Consider the following 19,786-nt stretch of genomic DNA (forward strand, 5'->3'; position numbering starts at 1 on the left):
ATTAATTAATTAAATTTTGGCTGTGTTGGGTCTTCATTGCTCCGTGTGAGCTTTCTCTAGTTGCGGCGAGTGGGGGCTACTCTTCGTTGCAGTGCGCGGGCTTCTCATTGCGGTGGCTTCTCTTGTTGTAGAGCAGGGGCTCTAGGCACGTGGGCTTCAGTAGTTGTGGCACACGGGCTTAGTTGCTCTGTGGCATGTGGGATCTTAGTTCTCTGACCAGGGCTTGAACCCATGTCCCCTGCATTGGTAGGCAGATTCTTAGCCATTGCGCCACCAGGGAAGTCCTCAAAAGTCTCTTAAATGTGTAAAATATCTCACAATTAAAAAGTGAATAAATAATATCTAGTCAAGGATTTGGGAAGGACTGGTCTAGATATTTCAGCTCCCACTAAACTAAAATTTAACTTTTAAGGAATGCTGATGATAAAATTGGAACCATAGTGCACAAAATCATGTCTTTTTAGTTTCTAAAATTACAGTTGCATAAAATCACAGGAGTAAAATAGAATTATAGAAGGAACTATGGGCCACAGGTAGGTAGAAAAAAAATGATTAACACAGATTAAAAACAACAAACAAACAAAAAACCCCGAAATGATATCTGAACCAATTTAAGCAATCAGAGATAAACCCAAGTTTGAGCCTCAGCCAAATGTTAAAAAATGTTATCATTAGAGGAATGAATTTCATTTACATTCTGGAAATTAAAAAAGTTTTTATAACCCTGTCCTTGATTAATGTTATAACGACAATGTAGGGTTTAAGATTTTTTTTTTAATGATGGGGTGTGCATCTACAATATAAGTTTTTAGGTGTCAACTGGCAGAAGCTGGCCCTGGGGACTCAGGGACCTCTTGCGGATAACCAACAATTTATCTGTTCTAATCTGAAATGCCAGTCACTATTGTCTAGTGCTTAGTAAATGGTTTGAGTAAAAATGCATAAACAAATTAAGCTGAAATCAAACAAAGTCTGAGTTATGACCGAGTGTTAAGGAAAGGTGGGAGGGGGGTCGCGTTTTCCAGGTAGAGAAAGGGTCATTCTAGGCAGAAAGCAGCAGTCGAAAAGGTAGAAAGGGTGAATACGCGGAGCATATTCCGGGAACACTAAGTAATCTGGTGTGAATGGAGGGAAATGGAACCTCAGCTGGCCAGACCGTGGGGGTTACTGCTCTAGCATCCGGCCCAAGGGGTCTCCCAGCTTTCCCCCTCTTCCCGGCTTCTAACCCATTCTAGGTTCCCCTTTCCTACTCTCTGCTGGTTGCTCCCCTCTGGTAGAGCCCGTGGCCCCGCCCCCTGAAAAAACACCGCACAGGAGGCGGAGCCTCGGTGATCTTCTCACCCCCGCCTTCCTATAGGCGCGCGGGGCTGATGGTCGGCACCGTTTGATGACGTCACGGTCATTGACAGCGGGAAGCGGCGGCCGCTGCCACAGTAGTGAGCAGCGGGGTAGGAGTGTGAGTTGAGCTCCTGACAGGCCAGGGGGCCTTCAAATGGCGCGGCGGGGAGGCCAGGGGTTTGCAGCCAGGGCGGCGGGTTTGTGGTCTGCAGTGTCGTGAGGCTGGGGGAGGAGTTTGGAGGCCCAGCAACCTGACTCAGGAATCAGGGTTAGGGGGCGTGTTGGAGGGGAGGCTGCGTCCGGGCCGGCTGAGCCGCGCGGTAGCCAGGTCCGGGGCTAGCAGAAACCTTAGGGTTGGGACTAGGGTGAGTGTGGTGGGTGCCCAGGGTCTGGGCAAGGAGATTATCTCTAGGGGTTCGACCTTGGAGATGGGTGGACCACGCTCACGAATCTCTCTCCTCCTCCCTCGCCCGCTTGCTCTCGGTGGCTCACGCGGGCTGCAGGTGCAGCATGTCTAGTCTGGGGGCCTTGGGTGGCACCCGCGCCGGGCTAGGACTGTTGCTGGGCACCGCCGCGGGCCTTGGATTCCTATGTGCCCTTTACAGCCAGCGGTGGAAACGGAGCCAGAGCCAGCCCAGCTCCCTGGACTACATGCAGACTTCAGAGCCTGGACACCAGGGTAGGAGACGGTCCCTTGAGGCCTCAGTGACTGCTGAGGGTTGGGCCTGGGGTCGGGGCTGCCTTTAGCAGAACCTGTGGGACAGGACAACGGAGGAAGGAATAGGAGGGTGGGTGCGAGGTCCGAGAGTTTCACGTTTGGGGAAAGTTTATTGAAAAGGAAAAGCAGTCTTCCTCGTCTGCCGTCTTTCTCCTGTAATCGCAGGAAAGTATATTGCGAAAAGGCTTAGCTTTCACGTTTAGTTCTGGCCACAGGAGTGCTATATATATATTAAAGGCACTTGCTTAGTGTGGGTGAGCTGTTTAATAAGTAGAGGAAAAGTCCAAAAGAAGGCAAAAGGAAAAACTAGTGTTGTAGGAATTAAAATTTTTTGAGGCTTATGTATTAAATTAGGTGTTAAATTTTGAAGGCACCTTGGAGACTACCTAGTCCAAGTTTTTTAAATCCTTCTTATAAGTCGATATTGAAAAAGATTGTGTAACTTTCCCGAGGCTGTCACAGAGCATGTAAGTGGCAGCTGCACTGCTTGCTCTCCTGAGTGGCCTGGTCACCTGGTCCTGTGGACTTTCCACAGCATGGGGCTGGGAGTGCACTTACTGCAATTGAAGCTGAATATGGCTGGGAGCCAGCCACGGCTGAAATGGGTAGTGCTTTCAGTTTTGCAAAACTTTCATGTTAACTCATTGGAGCAAAGCATCTAGGGCTGGTTCAAACCACTCCCGGGTGTGTGTGATTGAGGAGCATTCAAATCATCTCACCCTGTGTTAACTGGGAACAAGTGTTTCCTCTGATTACCAAATGCCAGATGGTTTGGAAAAGTTAGTTTTTGAAGTCTTCAAAGAGTTGTCACCTTAGATTGCAATCATTTGTTAGCATTTTATAGCACTAGGTAGTTACCTAGTGTTGCAAGTGTGCTTGTCCTTCCTTTCTTTTCCTTGTATTTTGTTTGTTTGTAATTTCTTAGCTCTAGTGTTTCTTCTGCTGAGGTTGGGAGAAAGTGGCCACATTCCCAGGGATCTTTCTTGCTTTACGTACTGGAACACTGTTGGGTGTGTATTGTAATCTGGCCTAGATTGTTACTAGATTTCCTTTAACAGCTTTATGCTTGCTTGGACTGTGGGTTCTGCCTTACTGGTTTCTTCTCTGTTTTTACATTTTCCAGTCCACTTGCCTTAGGTAGCTGTCAGTTTTCTAGCATTTACTGTTAGCATTTACCTAGAGCTCAATTCAGGGCTCGGCAATGGTGTTTTTCCAATGGGGTTTGGGTGAGCTTTTCCCAGTGTACCTTTTCTCTCAGTAACTGCCCCTTTTCTCCTTGCCCCTCTCTGATGATACTAAATGAAGCTCTTGAGAGGAGCTCAGAGTTTTCTTTGCCATTCTTTGTAAAGTGAAAGATCAGAATTTGAGTGAGCTCAATTTTAATTTTGCTGTGTGGTTAGTATTGACTGCCTGGGATTTGGGCACGAAATATAGTCAGATAAAGGGTTTTCTTTTACTCTAGCAGGACAGCTGTCCTTCCTTCTGGATACCACCCTCTTGCGAGCATTTTACATGATCTGCCATGGTATGCAGTACTGCTGAAGGGCCCTGGTGTGGAAGATTTTTGGAACAGAGGGCTCTTGTTTGGAGGTTGGGACCTTGATTTTTTTCTGGATCATTACCTGGGACTTGTGAACATATGCTCTCTGAGCCTCAAAAATCTTTGTAAATTGAACTCCAGTGAGAAACAAGTGTTCCTGAATTCTGGGTGCGAGATCTTTTCCTCACTGTCTCCCATGGGCATCAGTGTCTCCTGTCCTCCTTCCTGCAGTGAGGCCGTTGCGGGCAGCTCCAGGTGAGGCTGGTGATGCTGCGGTGCTGCCGAGCCTTCCACGAGAAGGGCAGGAGGAGGTGCTGGGCCGTCTGGAGTTCGTGCTGACCAGCCTGCTGGCGCTGCGCGGGGAGGTGGAGGAGCTGAGGCGTAGCCTGCAGGGGCTTGCTGGGCAGATTGTGGGCGAGGTCCGGTGAGTAATGCAGCCTCCTTTTCTGCCTTGTCCCCCGCTCCCCAACTTTTCCCTGTCCCTACAGCTTTTCAGCCTTTGCTGTCCGTCTCTAAGGACGAAGCCAGTTTTATAGCTTCTCACCTAATTGGCAGGGAAGCCGTGTGCTTGATTCCTTGCCTTGCACAAGTTCTTGCTGCTTTTGGGCCCTCATGGTCTGTTGTAGCAGCTGAAATGCTTTGTTCTGACTAACCTGGTCTGCCGTGCAGGCTGGGTCCAGCGAGCTGCCCTGCTTGCTCTCCTGAGGGTAGAGACCCAGGATTTTCTCTGCTTTTAGCTCTTTAATGAGCAGCACTAGTAAGAGGCCCCCTCATGGTGAGGGGAAAGGCAGGCTGCATGGGGCCCAATGGCACCTTCTAGAAACGAGCCTGCTTTTCAGATCCCACCTGGAAGAGAACCAGAAAGTGGCCCGGCGGCGAAGGTTCCCATTTGCCCGGGAGAGGAGTGACTCCACTGGCTCCAGCTCTGTCTACTTCACGGCCACCTCGGGAGCCACGTTCACAGATGCCGAGAGCGAAGGCGGGTGAGTCTTCTCTCCTGGAGACAGTTGTGGCTTCAGCCAGGTTATGTTTTGTAAAAGTAATGTTTATAATGGAAAATTCACACCAAACTGCTGTAAATAATTTTTGGAACAAGGTAAGGGTATAAATAAATGAAATACAGAACAGTTGAAATAAGAAAAGCCATCCACCAAAAACAAAAACACCACTTCTTACCTAAAAAAGAAAAACCATCCACCTTATGTCATCCAGACAAATTGAAATGTCAACAGTGGTTAGTGCTTGCATCTGTTATTTTCCTCCGAGTAGGTTTGTTTTTTATGTAGTTATTATACCTTTTATTTTTGTTTTCCTGTAACATTGGTTGGGCGTTTTCCTGTGTTATCACAAGGACTTTGTAAGCTTTGTTTTATGACTGTTTCCTTCACTGAGTGGCTGGGCCAGGTCTACAGAGCTCTCTAAGCACTAAGCATTCTCCCTCCCTCGGGAAGTTCTCTTCCCACGGGAGAGGGCTGCTTATGCGTCTTTATGCCATCTTCACAGGTGGGCGGTGACTCACCTGAGTAATTGGTGGCCCAGCAGGTCTGACCATAGGCCTGTGTGTGAGACAGGGCCGCAGGCAGGAGTCTGCTGGACAACCCCCAAACTTGGGCAGGCAAAGGGCTTTTTGATTTTAAACCACTAATGATGCCATTTTGAAACTTTGGTCCCAAGGATGGAGTCTGAATGAACATCTTTGTTGGGGTGCCCGATGCTGCAAGTGGCAGCATCTGCCCTTCTCTGCTGTGAGGTCCAGTCATCCAGGTGGCCTATGTGAGGTCTAGAGGCTGGTCTCTCCTTAGTGGCCTCTGATGACCTTGCTTCCTCCTCAAGGAAGAGACTGGCGAAGTGAACAGTCAAGCCTTCTGTCAGGTCAGAATGACTGGTTTAGCTAAAAACATGCACATGGAAACTAAAAGCTAAAACCAGCCATTCAGGATGATCTTCGCAGCATGTCCCTCTTCAGCTGAAAACACTTTATTTATTTATTTATTTATTTATTTATTTTTAACATCTTTATTGGAGTATAATTGCTTTACAATGGTGTGTTAGTTTCTGCTTTATTACAAAGTGAATCAGTTATACATATACATATGTTCCCATATCTCTTCCCTCTTGCATCTCCCTCCCTCCCACCCTCCCTATCCCACCCCTCTAGGTGGTCACAAAGCACCGAGCTGATCTCCCTGTGCTATGCGGCTGCTTCCCACTAGCTATCTGTTTTTCGTTTGGTAGTGTATATATGTCCATGCCACTCTCTCACTTTGTCACAGCTTATCCTTCCCCCTCCCCATATCCTCAAGTCCATTCTCTAGTAGGCCTGTGTCTTTATTCCTGTCTTGCCCCTAGGTTCTTCATGACCTTTTTTTTTTCTCCTTAGATTCCATATATATGTGTTAGCATACTGTATTTGTTTTTCTCTTTCTGACCTACTTCACTCTGTATGACAGACTCTAACTCCATCCACCTCACTACAAATAACTCAATTTCGTTTCTTTTTATGGCTGAGTAATATTCCATTGTATATATGTGCCACATCTTCTTTATCCATTCATCCGATGATGGACACTTAGGTTGCTTCCATGTCCTGGCTATTGTAAATAGAGCTGCAACAAACATTTTGGTACATGACTCTTTTTGAATTATGGTTTTCTCAGGGTATAAGCCCAGTAGTGGGATTGCTGGGTCGTATGGTAGTTCTATTTTTAGTTTTTTAAGGAACCTCCATACTGTTCTCCATAGTGGCTGTATCAATTTACATTCCCACCAACAGTGCAAGAGTGTTCCCTTTTCTCCACACCCTCTCCAGCATTTATTGTTTCCAGATTTTTTGATGATGGCCATTCTGACCGGCCAGCACCACTTATTGAAGAGGCTGTCTGCTGTGTAGTATTAACTACCGTTTATTCTTCCTCTGTGACAGAGACTGTGCAATGCACTTCAGAGGTATTTCCTCATTTAATCCTCACAAGGTTCCTATGAAGTAGGTGATGTTCTTTGCCCTGTTTCTCAGACAGAGACTTGAGGCTTAGCGAGGTTTGATGCATGCTTTCCCAGGGTTATACAGCTCCTAAGCACAGGCTCAGCCAGGCTCATCTGCCTTCTGAGGCATGGCTTGGTCATCACGGCACAGAAGGGCCTTCACAGGAAGACATGTCACCTGCAGCCCCGGGCAGTTCTTCCCATTGATTAAGAGCTGCCTCGGGGGCTTCCCTGGTGGCGCAGTGGTTAAGAATCCGCCTGCCAATGCAGGGGACACAGGTTCGATGCCTGGTCCGGGAAGATCCCACATGCCACGGAGCAACTAAGCCCGTGTGCCACAACTACTGAGCCTGTGCTCTAGAGCCTGTGAGCCATAACTACTGAAGCCCGTGCGCCTAGACCCCATGCTCCACAACGAGAGAAGCCACCGCAATGAGAAGCCTGCGCACCGCAACAAAGAGTAGCCCCCGCTCGCCGCAACTAGAGAAAGCCCGTGTGCAGCAGCGAAGACCCAACACAGCCAAAAATAAATAAATTAAATAAATAAATTTATTAAAAAAAAAAAAGAGAGAGAGCTGCCGCGGCTCACTGCCCAGGGAAGACCTGTCCAGAGCAGTACGGTCTGTTCAGTACATCTTCTTCAGAAGTTTCAGCCTTGTTTTCTTGTTTGATCCATTATATTCTCCTGCCTCTCCTCATCTGGTTTTCTAAGAAAATTAAGAGTAGTATTTCTCTCTTTTTCCATGTCACTGCCATTGGGCATCTGTGCTAAATTTAACTAGTGCTCAGGTGCCTCTTGAAATAAGTGAGGTCTTGGTAAAAAGCTTTGGTCCTCCATTCATGACTACTGTTGACTGGGTTGTCTGATCCCTATTATCTGTATTCTCAAGGGCTCAAAGAAGTAGCCCTTTTCTATTCAATTTACCTAGTACCTCTGGGCTGAAACATGCTTCCAGAGGGCTGTGTTAGAGGGGGCAAAAATGAAATTAAAATTTGACACATCTAGGGACTTCCCTGGTGGCGCAGTGGTTAAGAATCTGCCTGCCAACGCAGGGGATACGGGTTCGAGCGATCTTACGGTACGTAAGATCCCACATGCCGTGGAGCAACTAAGCCTGTGTGCCGCAGCTACTGAGCCTGCACTCTAGAGCCCGCGAGCCACAACTACTGAGCCCGCGTGCCACAACTACTGAAGCCCGCGTGCCTAGAGCCCATGCTCTGCAATGAGAAGCCACCACAGTGAAAAGCCGCGCATCGCAACGAAGAGTAGCCCCCGCTCGCCGCAACTAGAAAAAGCCCCCGTGCATCAACTAAGACCCGACACAGCCATAAATAAATAAATAAATTTTAAAAAATAGAAATTGACACATCTGGATTGAAAAGGACAAAATAGTTGATAGTGGGCCCTGAGACTTAAGGAGCATCTCTATTGCAACCCAAGGAAGCCGATCACTTGACATTTGAACTTTATAACAGCGTAGAACAGAAGGAGAGGTCACAGCTCTGCCCAAGACCAGGATACTAGAACTCAAACCCCTTAGTGATGATCTTTAGTAATTGTACAAACTTCTGGGGGCAGTGAGAGCCAGAGTGATTAACCAGGGAAGCTTGCAGGTGCTTCACAGCTTGGGATGCTCACTGGGGCTCCCAAGGCCATAAAGGGCAGGACTGGGCTGCCAGCCACCTGTAATGGTGTGAGAGGAAGGGTGTCTTTCTTAATTACAGCTCTAGCAGGCTCAGCCCCATGATCGATCCTAAGGCATGTGGAAGCCGATGGTCGTGCGTGGTTCAAGACTCTGGTTTAGCTGGCTGCTATCTGGAGCAGTGGCCACGGTGAATCATTCATTTTGCCGTGGTCATGGTCCAGGGAGAATTCTGGGAGGAGACCAGAATTCTGGAATGTCTGGTCTGGAATGACTTTAAACATGTGGGCCCTGGGGAAGGAGAGCTTTTTTGAGGGATGAAAGAATAAGACGATTTGATGGGCTACTCTACTCCACTGAAAGCTGTGTTCCCTCTTTCTTCCAAATAAAATAGCAACTTTGAGCTCCCAGGGGATCAACTGAATGTGGTAGAGTCAGAATCACTGGGTGGGTCCGTGAGCTTGTTCTCAGAGCATGTTCCAAACACAGCTTTAGTTCCCTCCCTGTCAAAACCTAACTTGCCCTACAGCTCCTCTGGCAAGCCTTCCCAGGCATCCCAGCCAAGAGCAACTGCCTGCAACCTCATTGCCACTCCTTCTTGGGCGTTTATCACCTCGTTCTGCTTGGTCTTATCTTCCCCCACCACTGAGAGTCTCTCAGGGTCAGGGCCCAGGCCTGGTTGTCTTTGAATGCCTCAGCTCAGCACCTCTAATGGGGCTTAGGAGTTGAAAGAAAGAAAAGTAATTGCCAGGAGGGGGTGCATCTGTAACCGAGTTCTTGATCACTGACTTGGGGGCTCTCCTCAAGGAGTAGAGGTGGCCTCCTTGCTTCAAGGGAGCCTTGGGTCCTTGCCCCACTTTGGGAACAGTGTGTCCTCCTGAGTGCACAGGTCCAAAGGGCCTTTTCAAAGGTCTCTGCAGTCTCTGACTCATCTCAAAAGCTGCTGGTCATGTTAAACAAAAGGGCCACCCCTTTTTCTCTGGTGGATTTCTCCAGAGGCTGGGTTGGTGGTCCAAGAAATGTGAGAGAATGCTGTGAATGTCGAGACAGCAGCTCTTGAGCTCTGGCACGTGAAAAATCTCTTTTGGAAGAGATGGGGCTGGAAGCCCATGGAAGTCCAGGGGGTCGATGTCTGTATTCACTCAACAAGTGTTTGCCTGCCCGCTGCATGTAAGGCAGCGGGGTTGTGGATTAGTGAGGCAGAGCTCCTTGAAGTGGGGCTGAGGTGCAATAAAAGGTCTCCTCACCACGCCAGCCTCACTAGAGCCTCCCTGCCTCACAGGGCTCTACCAGCTCTCACTCTGGGTGGCAGCAAGGCCCCTCCTGTCCTCTCCTCTTCCTTGTCCAAGTGAGCTCCCTGGCCATTAGGACCCAGCAGGATCACAGCATTGCAGGACCTTCCTCTTAGCCTAGCTCCCTGGAGAGACTGTACTGATGCCTGTGCTCCAGCAGGGATGAGAGCAGGGGTCCCTCCCTGGGAGATTCCTGATCTGCCAAGGTAGCCTTCAGCTGAACAAGGAATGGGGTCTCCTCTTCTTTTTGCAGTGGGAGATGATGAGACTCAAGCTCGCACCCCCAAAAAATCCATTTACTCATTTTACCTTTGGGCCTGGCTGGGCTGAGTAGGGGCACTGGTAGATGCTGATTTGGCTGATTTGACTTTCTCGTTTGGGGCAGGTTATTGTCTAAGCCTAGGAATTGGTAGCGAGTTTCTCTAGGCTGTCTCTGTGTGGTCTTGCTCATCACCACCCAGGTTGGTTGTGAAATCTGGTACCACTTTTCCTTGTCCCTTTAATTTCTAAAGTTTTTACTGCAAATTGCTAGAGGGGAGAGATACTTGGATAACCTTTTAAAAAGCAAGGTTAGGAAGGTTACAGGTTACCTACAAGTACCTCAAAAGTTCCTGTAATAGATGTAACTGGAGCCCCTTTGTTAAATGAGTCTGAAAGCTCCTCTATAAAGAATCAGCATGGATGGATTGGGCATCAGGTCTGGTTTCTCACCTGCTGCCTTCTGGAGCCTGCCCCCTCATCATCTCTGGCTTTCTGGATGAGGAAGACAGCACTTCGCCCTACAGCATTCAGCCCCTGACCTTAGGCTGTCTTGTATTGACTTTATTCGTACGTCTCTCTCCTTCAGGTCTGATTGCTCCAGTCATAGGGGTTCTACCCCTTTCATTCCAGGACAGAGAAAGGCTTATCCTTAAGTGACTCAAAGGTCTTCCCTGTGTCTTGGAACCTTCTGGCTTTGATGGAATTTGCTTCTCCTTCACTCAGTCTGGAGGGCTCTTTGGTGTCTGGTTGTGACCCCTGGAAGCCTTATCTTCTGCTCTACTCAGTTTTTGTCTGATTCAGTTGGCAATTAGGGAACACACCATAATTAGCTGCTGGTGGAGGCCAAGATCCAAGAGAAACTTGGCTTCCTCTTCAGTGGCTGCATCAGGGTTGGGCTCCCTAGGAGACACCTGGCTCATAGTGGCCCCACAGACACCTTCCCAAGGGATTGTTTGCATCTTTCTCCTTTCCTGCTTCCAGCTGCAAAAGGGCCCCTCCCAGCCCCGGCAAGTTCCCAGGGTTTTCAAGGGCTACTCCTGTTGTGGTTTAGGTTTGGTTGCTGACTTCTGTGGCCGCCCATGGCCGCAGAGACTGGCACCCACCCATGTTGGTTCTGACAGGTGCATTTGGCTGATAAAGCAAAAATGATTGACAGACCCTTAGCCTGGTGAGCCATCTAGCTCAGGAGATCAGCTCCACCTACATCTTAAGGCTTTTTATCTTAAACTTTTATTTATTTATTTATAAGAAGAATACATGCTCAGTAAAGCAATCATATCTAATACTAAAGTATAGGGGGAAAAATTAATTCCTTGACCCTGAGAGATCTACTGCCATTTTGGTACATACCTTTCTAGGCTTTCTCTTTTTGTCTATTTTCTGGCAGACTTGGTGGTAGCTAAGCAGGGGATTCTCATATTGGCCTCTGACTGTCACAGGGCCCCAGCTGGTCACTCTTCCCCTTCCAGATCATTTTCCCAGCCCATACTTCCCATAGGAAGCTTTCTCTCAAGGACTAATTCCTGCCCCTAAGTGGGGGGGAATGGTTCTTAGTTGGTGCTTTGGACAACAGTGCCGTGGAGAGTGCCTCTTTGTGGGTGGAGGCAAGACCCCAGGGATCTGAGGCTAAGGAATCCCTCCCTTGACCTTGTCACTTACATTTCTCTGCCACAGTTACACAACAGCCAACGCTGAGTCTGACTATGAGCGGGACTCTGAAAGGGAGAGTGACGATGACGGGGAAGATGAAGTGAGCTGTGAGACCGTGAAGATGGGGAGAAAGGATTCTCTGGACCTGGAGGTGGAGGTGGAGGTGGCTTCAGGCCCGGCGCCTGAAGCCCTGGAGGCTGGAGGCTCCCCTGGCCCAGAAGATGTGCTGCCCCTCCTGCAGCAGGCAGACGAGCTGCACCAGGGCAGTGAGCAGGGCAAGCGGGAGGGCTTCCAGCTGCTGCTCAACAACAAGCTGGCGGTGAGGCTCCAACTGCCTGTCTGTCCTCCGTCCCCCTGCTAACCCCCCGCGAATGTGTCACTGACCCTGCAAGGTGACATGGGAAGGGAAATGAGGGTGAGGTGGCTAGTTCTGCATCTACACCCCAGGGTTGTACATCCTCTTCCTAGAAGGCTGAGCGCCGCCCCTGTGTGCTGCCTGCCCCAGAGCTGTTTTCTCTGCCAGCCCCAGGGCAGTCGGCTGCCTCCTGTAGAGCTACTGCAGAAGAGCTCCTCCTCTCACCTTAAGGAGAAATGTGGAAAGAACTGGAATGTTTTCCCCTATTTCCCTTGAGGCAGAGCCACAGCTGCCTACCCCATTTAAAGTTTTCATCACAAGTGACAAGTGTTAGGTCACTAGGTCACTCAACCACAATTCCCTTCTCAGGTTCACTGCCAGAATTTATGCTCACCTGGCTATAAATGCCCCCAAAGTTAGAATTTCCCTTTTCTTGGGCATTTTCACAATTTTTCATTGTTAGCAAGACTTCTCTGTTGTGCCTCATTACGTGTTGGAATTGACCTTTCTTCCTCACGGTGTTAGAAGGCCAGAATGCCCTCACTCTGTGGGTTGCGCAATCTATTGACTAGAGATAATGTCATCAGCTAACTGCAGGTGAGAGGTCACGTGAGGTGGCCTGATGTCAGTGTTTATAACACACTCAAAGGTAGGGTGTGGGGAGAAGGTCGAGCCCCAGTTCTCTGCAGCTGAGAGAAGGGGGCCTCATCCCTCTGTTTGGTTTGCAGCATGGAAGCCAGCAGGACTTTCTCTGGCGCCTGGCCCGCGCCTACAGTGACATGTGTGAGCTTGCTGAGGAGGCAAGTGAGAAGAGGTCCTATGCCCTAAGTGGTAAGTGCTGACAGGTTCCTGGTGGGAAGGCCACTGATTGACTCTGAGGGTGGAGCCAGCCCATCAGCTTGGGGCCAGGGGAACCACCAAGACACAGGCTGTCGGTACAGCTGGGGCTCAACTACTCACTAGGGACAGACTGGCTCCCAGAGACCCCTGCTTCCTCCTGGAGACAGAGAGCAACCTCTGCTTCTCTGCATGGCATGGTGCTTGAGTCACATGGGTATACACGACTTTAGGAGTACAGTTGAACCTTGAACAACAGCGGTTTGAGCAGCACACGTCCACTTATATGTGGATTTTTTTTCAATCCACAATCCACGGTTGGTTGGACCCAACTATAAATTACATGTGGATTTCTGACTGGGCAGAAGGCTGGTGCCCCGAACCCCCACGTTGTTCAAGGTCAATTGTAGTTGTATCATATTAGCACAGTTCTCTGTTCTCATTCCTCAACTACAAAAGACACAACCTTTCTTAATCTGAGGAGGTTTTTTTGCTGTTGCTTAGGAATCTGGTTTCAGTTATGGAGCCTGTGGGGCAGGTGTTTAAGAATATAATGAGTGGAGTATGTTTGGTGAGTGCCCAGAAGGAGCAGTTTGGGAGAATACTGCTAGGTTAGAAGTCCCTGGGGTCTACTTAGCAATTCTGTTGTCAAAATCTGTACCTGGGGGTGTAGGGTGCATCTGACTTGTGCCAGGTTCAAGGCCTGTCCTTCTCTGTCATGAGGTCATTGAGAAACCTGGGACTTTAAAAAGAGACTGGTTTTATGGAGGAGGTGATGTGTCCTGCCTACCTACACACCCTTTGAGTCAGGCACCGTCAGTGGACTTCCAGATCTTGTGGTTCAGTTATCCAAAGTTAACTGAACTGCTTTCCTACTTTTATAAGTACAGTCCTGCAAACATTAAATCTTTGATAATGTACAGTGACAGTACCTCAAGATCATTATTCTAAACAGTTATAGAATTCTGCCAATATAGAAAGGTCAATTGAGTTGAATGTTTGATATAGATCTTCAAAAAAATCCCTGGAAGTTGTAACAAAAGGTGCTTGCTTAATTACTGTTTGCTTCTTTCTTTTCAAAACAGTTTCTGCTTCCCCTCTTAAATTTCAGGTGAGGATTCTGATAAGCCTTTGGGGCTGATTTTTGCACTCTTGGTAGCAACAACCACCTTTCCTTTCCCTTTTGATCATCTCTGAGCACTAACAGCCAACATGAACCCTACAGGTGGAGGTGGGGCAGTGATTAGAGGAGCTGCGAAGCCCGCACTGGTCTGGTCTGGCTTCCTGAGCATAGCACCTTGGACAAAATCTGTTCCTCCTGGAGGTCAGAGGACTATGCAGCATCTTTGAAGGCTCTGCTCTGGGATTCTAGCTTTTTAGGACCAACCTTGCTGGACCTAAAGTTCTTCATTTTGTTCTTTCTCTAGAAGCTGGACCACCAGGAGGCAGTGGGAACTGGTTGCCTCATTCTTCACCGTTATTTTCCTAGTGAGATAGTGCTTTGAAGGGGGCGGAGAGAAGTCCCCTGAGAGAAAATGTCCCTCAGTGGTGGAGCCGTATGGTTCTTCTGCTTGGATAGGGGAATGTAGGGTTCTCATCTGCTCTCTTTAAATGTATTTGTTGCATATACAAAATTATACCATGATTACTATCACTTAAACATGAGGAAACATTTCAGAATAGCCAGCCTATCACCTCAACCCATTACTTTTGTTGTCTTCCCTTCCAAGCCCTCACCATTTAAAAAAATTTTTTTAATTATTATTTTTAAATTTTATTAAAGTATAGTTAGTTGACTTACAATGTTTCAGATGTACAGCAAAGTGATTCAGTTATACATATATATACTTTTTCAGATTCTTTTCCATTATAGTTTATTACAAGATATTGAATATAGTTCCCTGTGCTATACAGTAGGTCCTTGTTTATTTAATATGTAGTAGTCTGTGTCTGTTAGTCTCAAATTCCAAATTTATCCCTCCCCTCCTCTTTCCCCTTTGGTAACCAGTTTGTTTTCTATATGAGTCTGTTTCTGTTTTGTAAATAAGTTTATTTGTATCATTTTTTTACATTCCACATATAAGTGATATATTTGTCTTTCTCTTACTTCACTTAGTATGATAATCTCTAGGTCTGTTCCTGTTGCTACAGGTGGCATTATTTCATTCTTTTTTATGGAAGCCCTCTCTGTTCTAATCAGATTTCCCTTTTTGCAGTGTTCTCTTTTCTCCAGTGTGTAGGCGTGATGGTCCTCATCTGAAGGGCTCCAGCTCCTTGACATTCTAGGGGACCCTTGTTAAGAGCCTACATGTGTTTAGGCCTTGCTTTGTTAGTTTTGGTGCCTGGAAAACCTGGGGAAGAACTACATGAAACTCATCTTTGGTCAGATCCCAGTCCATTTGGCTCTGGTGAGGAGTTCTGGCCTAGAACATGATTAATGTTCCTAGATCATGGATCCTCTTGAGAATTTGGTTTGTTTTTTTAATGTTTATTTGTTTGGCTGCACTGGGTCTTCATTGCTGCACGCAGGCTTTCTCTAGTTGCGGCGAGTGGGGGCTACTCTTTGTTGTGGTGCACGGGCTCTAGGTGCGCAGGCTTCAGTAGTTGTGGCGCACGGGCTTAGTTGCTCTGAGGCATGTGGGATCTTAGTTCCCCGACCAGGGCTCGAACCCGTGTCCCCTGCATTGGCAAGCGGATTCTTAACAACTGTGCCACCAGGGAAGTCCCCCTCTAGAGAATTTGATCAAAGCTGTGGACCCTCTCCTCAATAAAATGCACATATACCTAAAATTATATACAACTTCAGTGGGATTCATGGACACCCTGAAGCCTATCCAGACCCCAAATCAAAAACTCTCCAGGGTAACGGTCTATTGGGGACAGTTTCTGATTGCTTTTGAGTCCTTTTTTATTTGAAATGCTTCAAGCATATCAGGTGGGTATTATAAAAAATAAGGGAGCTGGGGCAGCTGATGACGGATAGGGAGAGCAAGGTGAAGTCATCCCTGAAAAGCTATTTGCAGCTCTTCATTCTGCTCAAGTGCATAAGTATTTACAAGTCCCGTTTGGGTGGGGGTTGGTGAGCTAGAGCAGTCATTCTTCCCACAGCCTTTCCCGTGGAAGGGTGCATGGGAGCCCTTGTCAACTCTGGATCACCTCTGTCTTACAGGAAAAGAAGCAGCGGAGGCCGCTCTGGAGAAGGGGAATGAGAATGCTGAGTGTCACCAGTGGTAATAACACCCCACAGGGTCCCAGGAAGAGCCAGCATGGGTTAGAGTGGAGGAGAGCCCTTTCCTTTCTCTGCCCTGTGGCCAAAGAGGCATTTGCCAGAGGCACCAGGAGAGGGAGCTCTGGCCTTTATTTTCATATGTCCCATCCTTCCCCAAGCTAGGGACCCAGGGGAGTTTGCTTTGGGAAGTGCCTTGGGGATGAGGCAAGGGGGAATAGTACAATTTTCTTTCTGTTGAAGCTTGGAGAAATGAGTAGCTTTGTTAGTCACCCCTGGCTACAAAACTTGTGGATTCTTGGCTCCTCAGAGAGGCTGGGACATTGGCAGTTCCCCTCTCCCATACAAGCTCTTCATTCCCCTAGCTGCGATCCCTGGCTGGTGGTGGACTTTGGCTTCTTCGCTTGGCTCGCGTGAGGAAAAGTAGATGTGAGCTCACCCCCAGGAAGTTCAGCAGTCATTAATATTACAAAACCATCAGCCCTGTTTGTGGTCTGATGTGAGGCAAAGTTCTGCCAACCCGTGTGGGTCAGGGCCAACCTGTGTCCTGGGGGCGTGGTTCCAGCACCTCAGTTTTAGTGAAAATGTTCCTTTTCCACCTCCTTGCTTCCCATAACTCTGCCCTCAGATTGTGAGCTGGGAGAGGCTGTTTCTCCATCTGTTGCTGAAACTTTGTCTCTGCAGTGCCTCTTCTCAGACGCCAGGTCACTGTTTCGTGGGTGTCACAGGTGCTGTTTCCCTGTGGGCTCTCTTGGGGCTCCTGGGGTCCCAAGGATGGAAATTGACCTCATACTTTCTTAGCTTTTCCTGGGGAACAGCTGTTTGGACTAAACTGGAAATGAGCCTCTGGAAGTATCCGATACAAATACCCCCAGATATTTAGTGAGTACACAAAAAAGCAACTTGGGCCTTTAGACACTCATTTGTCAACTGTGCTTCTAGAAAGAATGCAGAGGGGATGGGGGTAATAAGACCTTTGTTTCTGAAGGCAGAAGATAGGAAGCTGGCTGCCTTTGTTCTCCTGGGAGGGAGGATGTAGAGGAGAGGGCTGAAATCGGAGGCCTTTTCTTCCTCTACTTCTGTTGGTTCCCAAGCTAACATTAGAAATTCCTAGAGAATCCCATTCCCAAACAGCTTCCCAATGATATACCTGTATACTTCCAAGGCTAATGAGACCTTCTTCTTTAATGTCTGCTCAGGAGACAAAAAGCAGTGTACTCAGGTCTCTTATACTTTGATGCTGATTTTTAGATACCTGCTTAAGTGTTTATGATAGCTATGGCTATACTCATTATGAGGGGAAATTTGGACTGAGACCTTGCCTAAATATTGAGAGCTTTATTGTGGAAGACCCACCTTTTTTGTACCTAGGGTACTTTGGAGAATTGTGAGCCTACCACTGTATCTGCTAAAGAATATGAATTGGGACCACAAGTCTGTGAAAAGAGGAATTATGTACAGATGGAAATGATATTTTCATCTCTGGATAAGGATGCAGGGGCCGTGCAATTGCCCATGGGTGGGAATCCCAATACTGGCAGGGACGGTACTCAGTCCTTGTCCCTGAGCTTGCTGCTGCTTCCCCCTAGGTATGCAGTGCTTTGTGGTCAGCTGGCTGAGCATGAGGGCATCCAGAGGCGCATCCAGAGTGGCTTTAGCTTCAAGGTGAGGAAAGGCTTCTCCTCCTTCCCTGGTGCTGGTCTAGTCCAGATTCCCTGCTCCGTCCTAGCTCCTTGCAAAGGTGTTCCTACAGCCTCTGTGACTTGCCTCTGTTCCCTTAGTAACTCTGCTATCTGATGTTAGCTTATATTTATATTTTCCCCTCAGGAGCATGTGGACAAAGCCATTGCTCTCAAGCCAGAAAACCCCATGGCATACTTTCTCCTTGGCAGGTGGTGCTACCAGGTGAGCTAAATTTCAGGGCTTGACATAAGGGCCCTAACTAACTGTCCTGAGACACTGATCACCTTGCAAGGAAGAGCAGGGTCCTCAGCCTGGTCTGGCTTATGTGTTATTTCCTCTAAGCGGTCACGTTAGTGGTGATTAGACCCAGTCCTATTTGGCCCTGTTTGCTTTCAGTACAGAACATTCAGTGTTCCTAAAGATACTTACGTTTTTAGTCACACCTTGATCTTTTGGTGGCAGGTCTCTCACCTAAGCTGGCTAGAAAAAAAAACTGCGACAGCCTTGTGTGAAAGCCCTCTCGGTGCCACCGTGCAGGACGCCCTCCAGAGCTTCCTAAAGGTATTGGGGAAGGAAGGGAAGGGTGGACAGCAGCCAGAAAGGCCAGGGTGACCTTATTTTTCCTAAGGACATTATTGGAAGGGGTTTCTAGTAGAGGGCAGTTTTATGTGTGCCTGTTCTATGGGAAAATCAGAACCATCAGAAAAGCTTATAAAAAATATAGATTCACTGAATCAATCTCCAGGTTGGGGACTGGAACTCTCTAATAAACTTTAGCCTGACTTGGACTTTGGAACACCTCACTGATATGTGTTCTCCCTTCTCCAGGCTGAAGAACTACAGCCAGGATTTTCCAAAGCAGGAAGGATATATATTTCCAAGGTAAACTCACCTGCCTATTTCAACATAGATGAAAGTATGTGTGTTGATATTTCTAGGAACTCCTGAGGGCATACATATTCATCACCTTCTAGTCCCCTGGTGGCATTTCTCCCAGGTTTTCACTGTTGTCTCTTCTCAGTGCTACAGAGAACTAGGGCAAAACCCTGAAGCTAAACAGTGGATGAAGTTGGCCCTGGAGCTGCCAAATGTCACTAAAGAGGTAATACTTAAGACCTTTACTAACACAGGGATCCTTCTCTGAGTCATTATGTGACCTTTTCAGGAAAGAATATCTTCCCTTGAGGTCTTATTTCCTCCTTTTGCATGTGGGCTGTTTCGTATACATCTCACCTAGGGGAGGAGACAGATTTCGTAGGTTCCAGGCTCTTCTGGGAAAGTAGGAAAAAGACTATGATAACAGCTTAGCAAGGAAGCAAAGGGCCCATTCTCAGGTACCAATGGTTTTGGAAATGTTGGCTTAGATTTTGAGTCCTAGTCTTATTCTCTTGTCTCCCTAGGATTCAGCTTTCCAGAAGGACCTGGAAGAATTGGAAGTAATTTTAGGAGAATAATCACATTTCAATGGCCTTCATGACTTGAGGGGGAAAAAAATCATCTTTTTTCGCTTAGATTCTGCTTAGATCAGGAAACTGAGCAAGACTGGTTAAGGGAGTGTCCTGACTCCTAGGTCTGACTGCTACCTGCCACCATTCCCCAATTTCTTCTTATTGTCTACTGGTTAACTTATTCTAATCCGTTACCTAATCTGAAATTGGGGAAGTACTTGAGGCCCGGGTTTCTGTTAGTCTCTCCATAAAGTGAATTCTTGAAAAATCAAGACTAGTATAACACCTGCCCTAGGGTACAGTGTGGGTACAGCACTGAAGGCTGTCTTCCAACTGCTGGTGAGGTGGATGAAACTCCAAAGAGCTATAGGAACAAAACATAGAACTTCTACTCTCTAATCTTTTTCACTGATTAATATTCAACACCAAAGTATATAGTCCTAAAATCACACCCTAACCTACCAGGATAAAAGGTCGGGGAGTTCATGGGTATTGCCTCTTCTCAACCTATCATGTGGATTGTAACTATTCCTGGGCTGAGGGGCTGGACCACTTGACTTCCAGAGTCCTGGAAGCTTTTGGAACGACAGCAGTGCATAAGGCTTATGAGACTGTGAAAATGATGATCTGAGGAGTTGCCTGGAATATATTTTGGTACAAACCTGAAATAAACCAAATTTAACTAGACGTGATTATAATCCCCTTTCTATGTTTATTTGTTATCAGCTCCTTATTCTTGCTTGACACTTCCATAACTGTTTTCTACTATGAGGCTATTGCAGACAAGTAGAAAAACAGTACCACATAGTTTAG

The 19,786-nt window shown here is 47.5% G+C and overlaps 1 protein-coding gene across 2 annotated transcripts; it reads left to right on the forward strand.

Annotated features, from left to right (window-relative positions):
• Positions 1-1,398: 1,398 nt before the first annotated feature.
• RMDN3 (regulator of microtubule dynamics 3) lies at positions 1,399-19,660 on the forward strand. 2 transcript variants are annotated; one of them, XM_061180494.1, is made up of 13 exons: positions 1,399-1,456; positions 1,842-2,017; positions 3,828-4,020; positions 4,436-4,579; positions 11,449-11,743; positions 12,508-12,610; positions 15,786-15,846; positions 17,432-17,507; positions 17,670-17,747; positions 17,988-18,086; positions 18,354-18,407; positions 18,547-18,627; positions 18,926-19,660. In XM_061180494.1, exons 2-13 carry the CDS (start codon positions 1,849-1,851, stop codon positions 18,977-18,979), a joined length of 1,407 nt encoding a protein of 468 aa, XP_061036477.1. In that variant the 5' UTR covers positions 1,399-1,456; positions 1,842-1,848; the 3' UTR covers positions 18,980-19,660. The 2 variants fall into 2 exon arrangements, with proteins under 2 accessions (XP_061036477.1, XP_061036478.1); XM_061180495.1 differs by lacking the exon at positions 1,399-1,456 and adding an exon at positions 1,554-1,606.
• The last annotated feature ends 126 nt before the right edge of the window (positions 19,661-19,786 follow it).

This window comes from Eubalaena glacialis, chromosome 2, assembly GCF_028564815.1.
Source record: "Eubalaena glacialis isolate mEubGla1 chromosome 2, mEubGla1.1.hap2.+ XY, whole genome shotgun sequence".
Lineage (NCBI taxonomy): Eukaryota > Metazoa > Chordata > Mammalia > Artiodactyla > Balaenidae > Eubalaena > Eubalaena glacialis.

Coding starts and splice junctions, on each gene's coding strand:
- RMDN3 (XM_061180494.1), top strand. CDS start 1,849: ATGTCTAGTCTGGGGGCCTTGGGTGGCACCCGCGCCGGGCTAGGACTG. Junction 4,580..11,448: donor GATGCCGAGAGCGAAGGCGG/GTGAGTCTTCTC, acceptor TCTCTGCCACAG/TTACACAACAGCCAACGCTG. Junction 18,087..18,353: donor CCCTCCAGAGCTTCCTAAAG/GTATTGGGGAAG, acceptor TCCCTTCTCCAG/GCTGAAGAACTACAGCCAGG.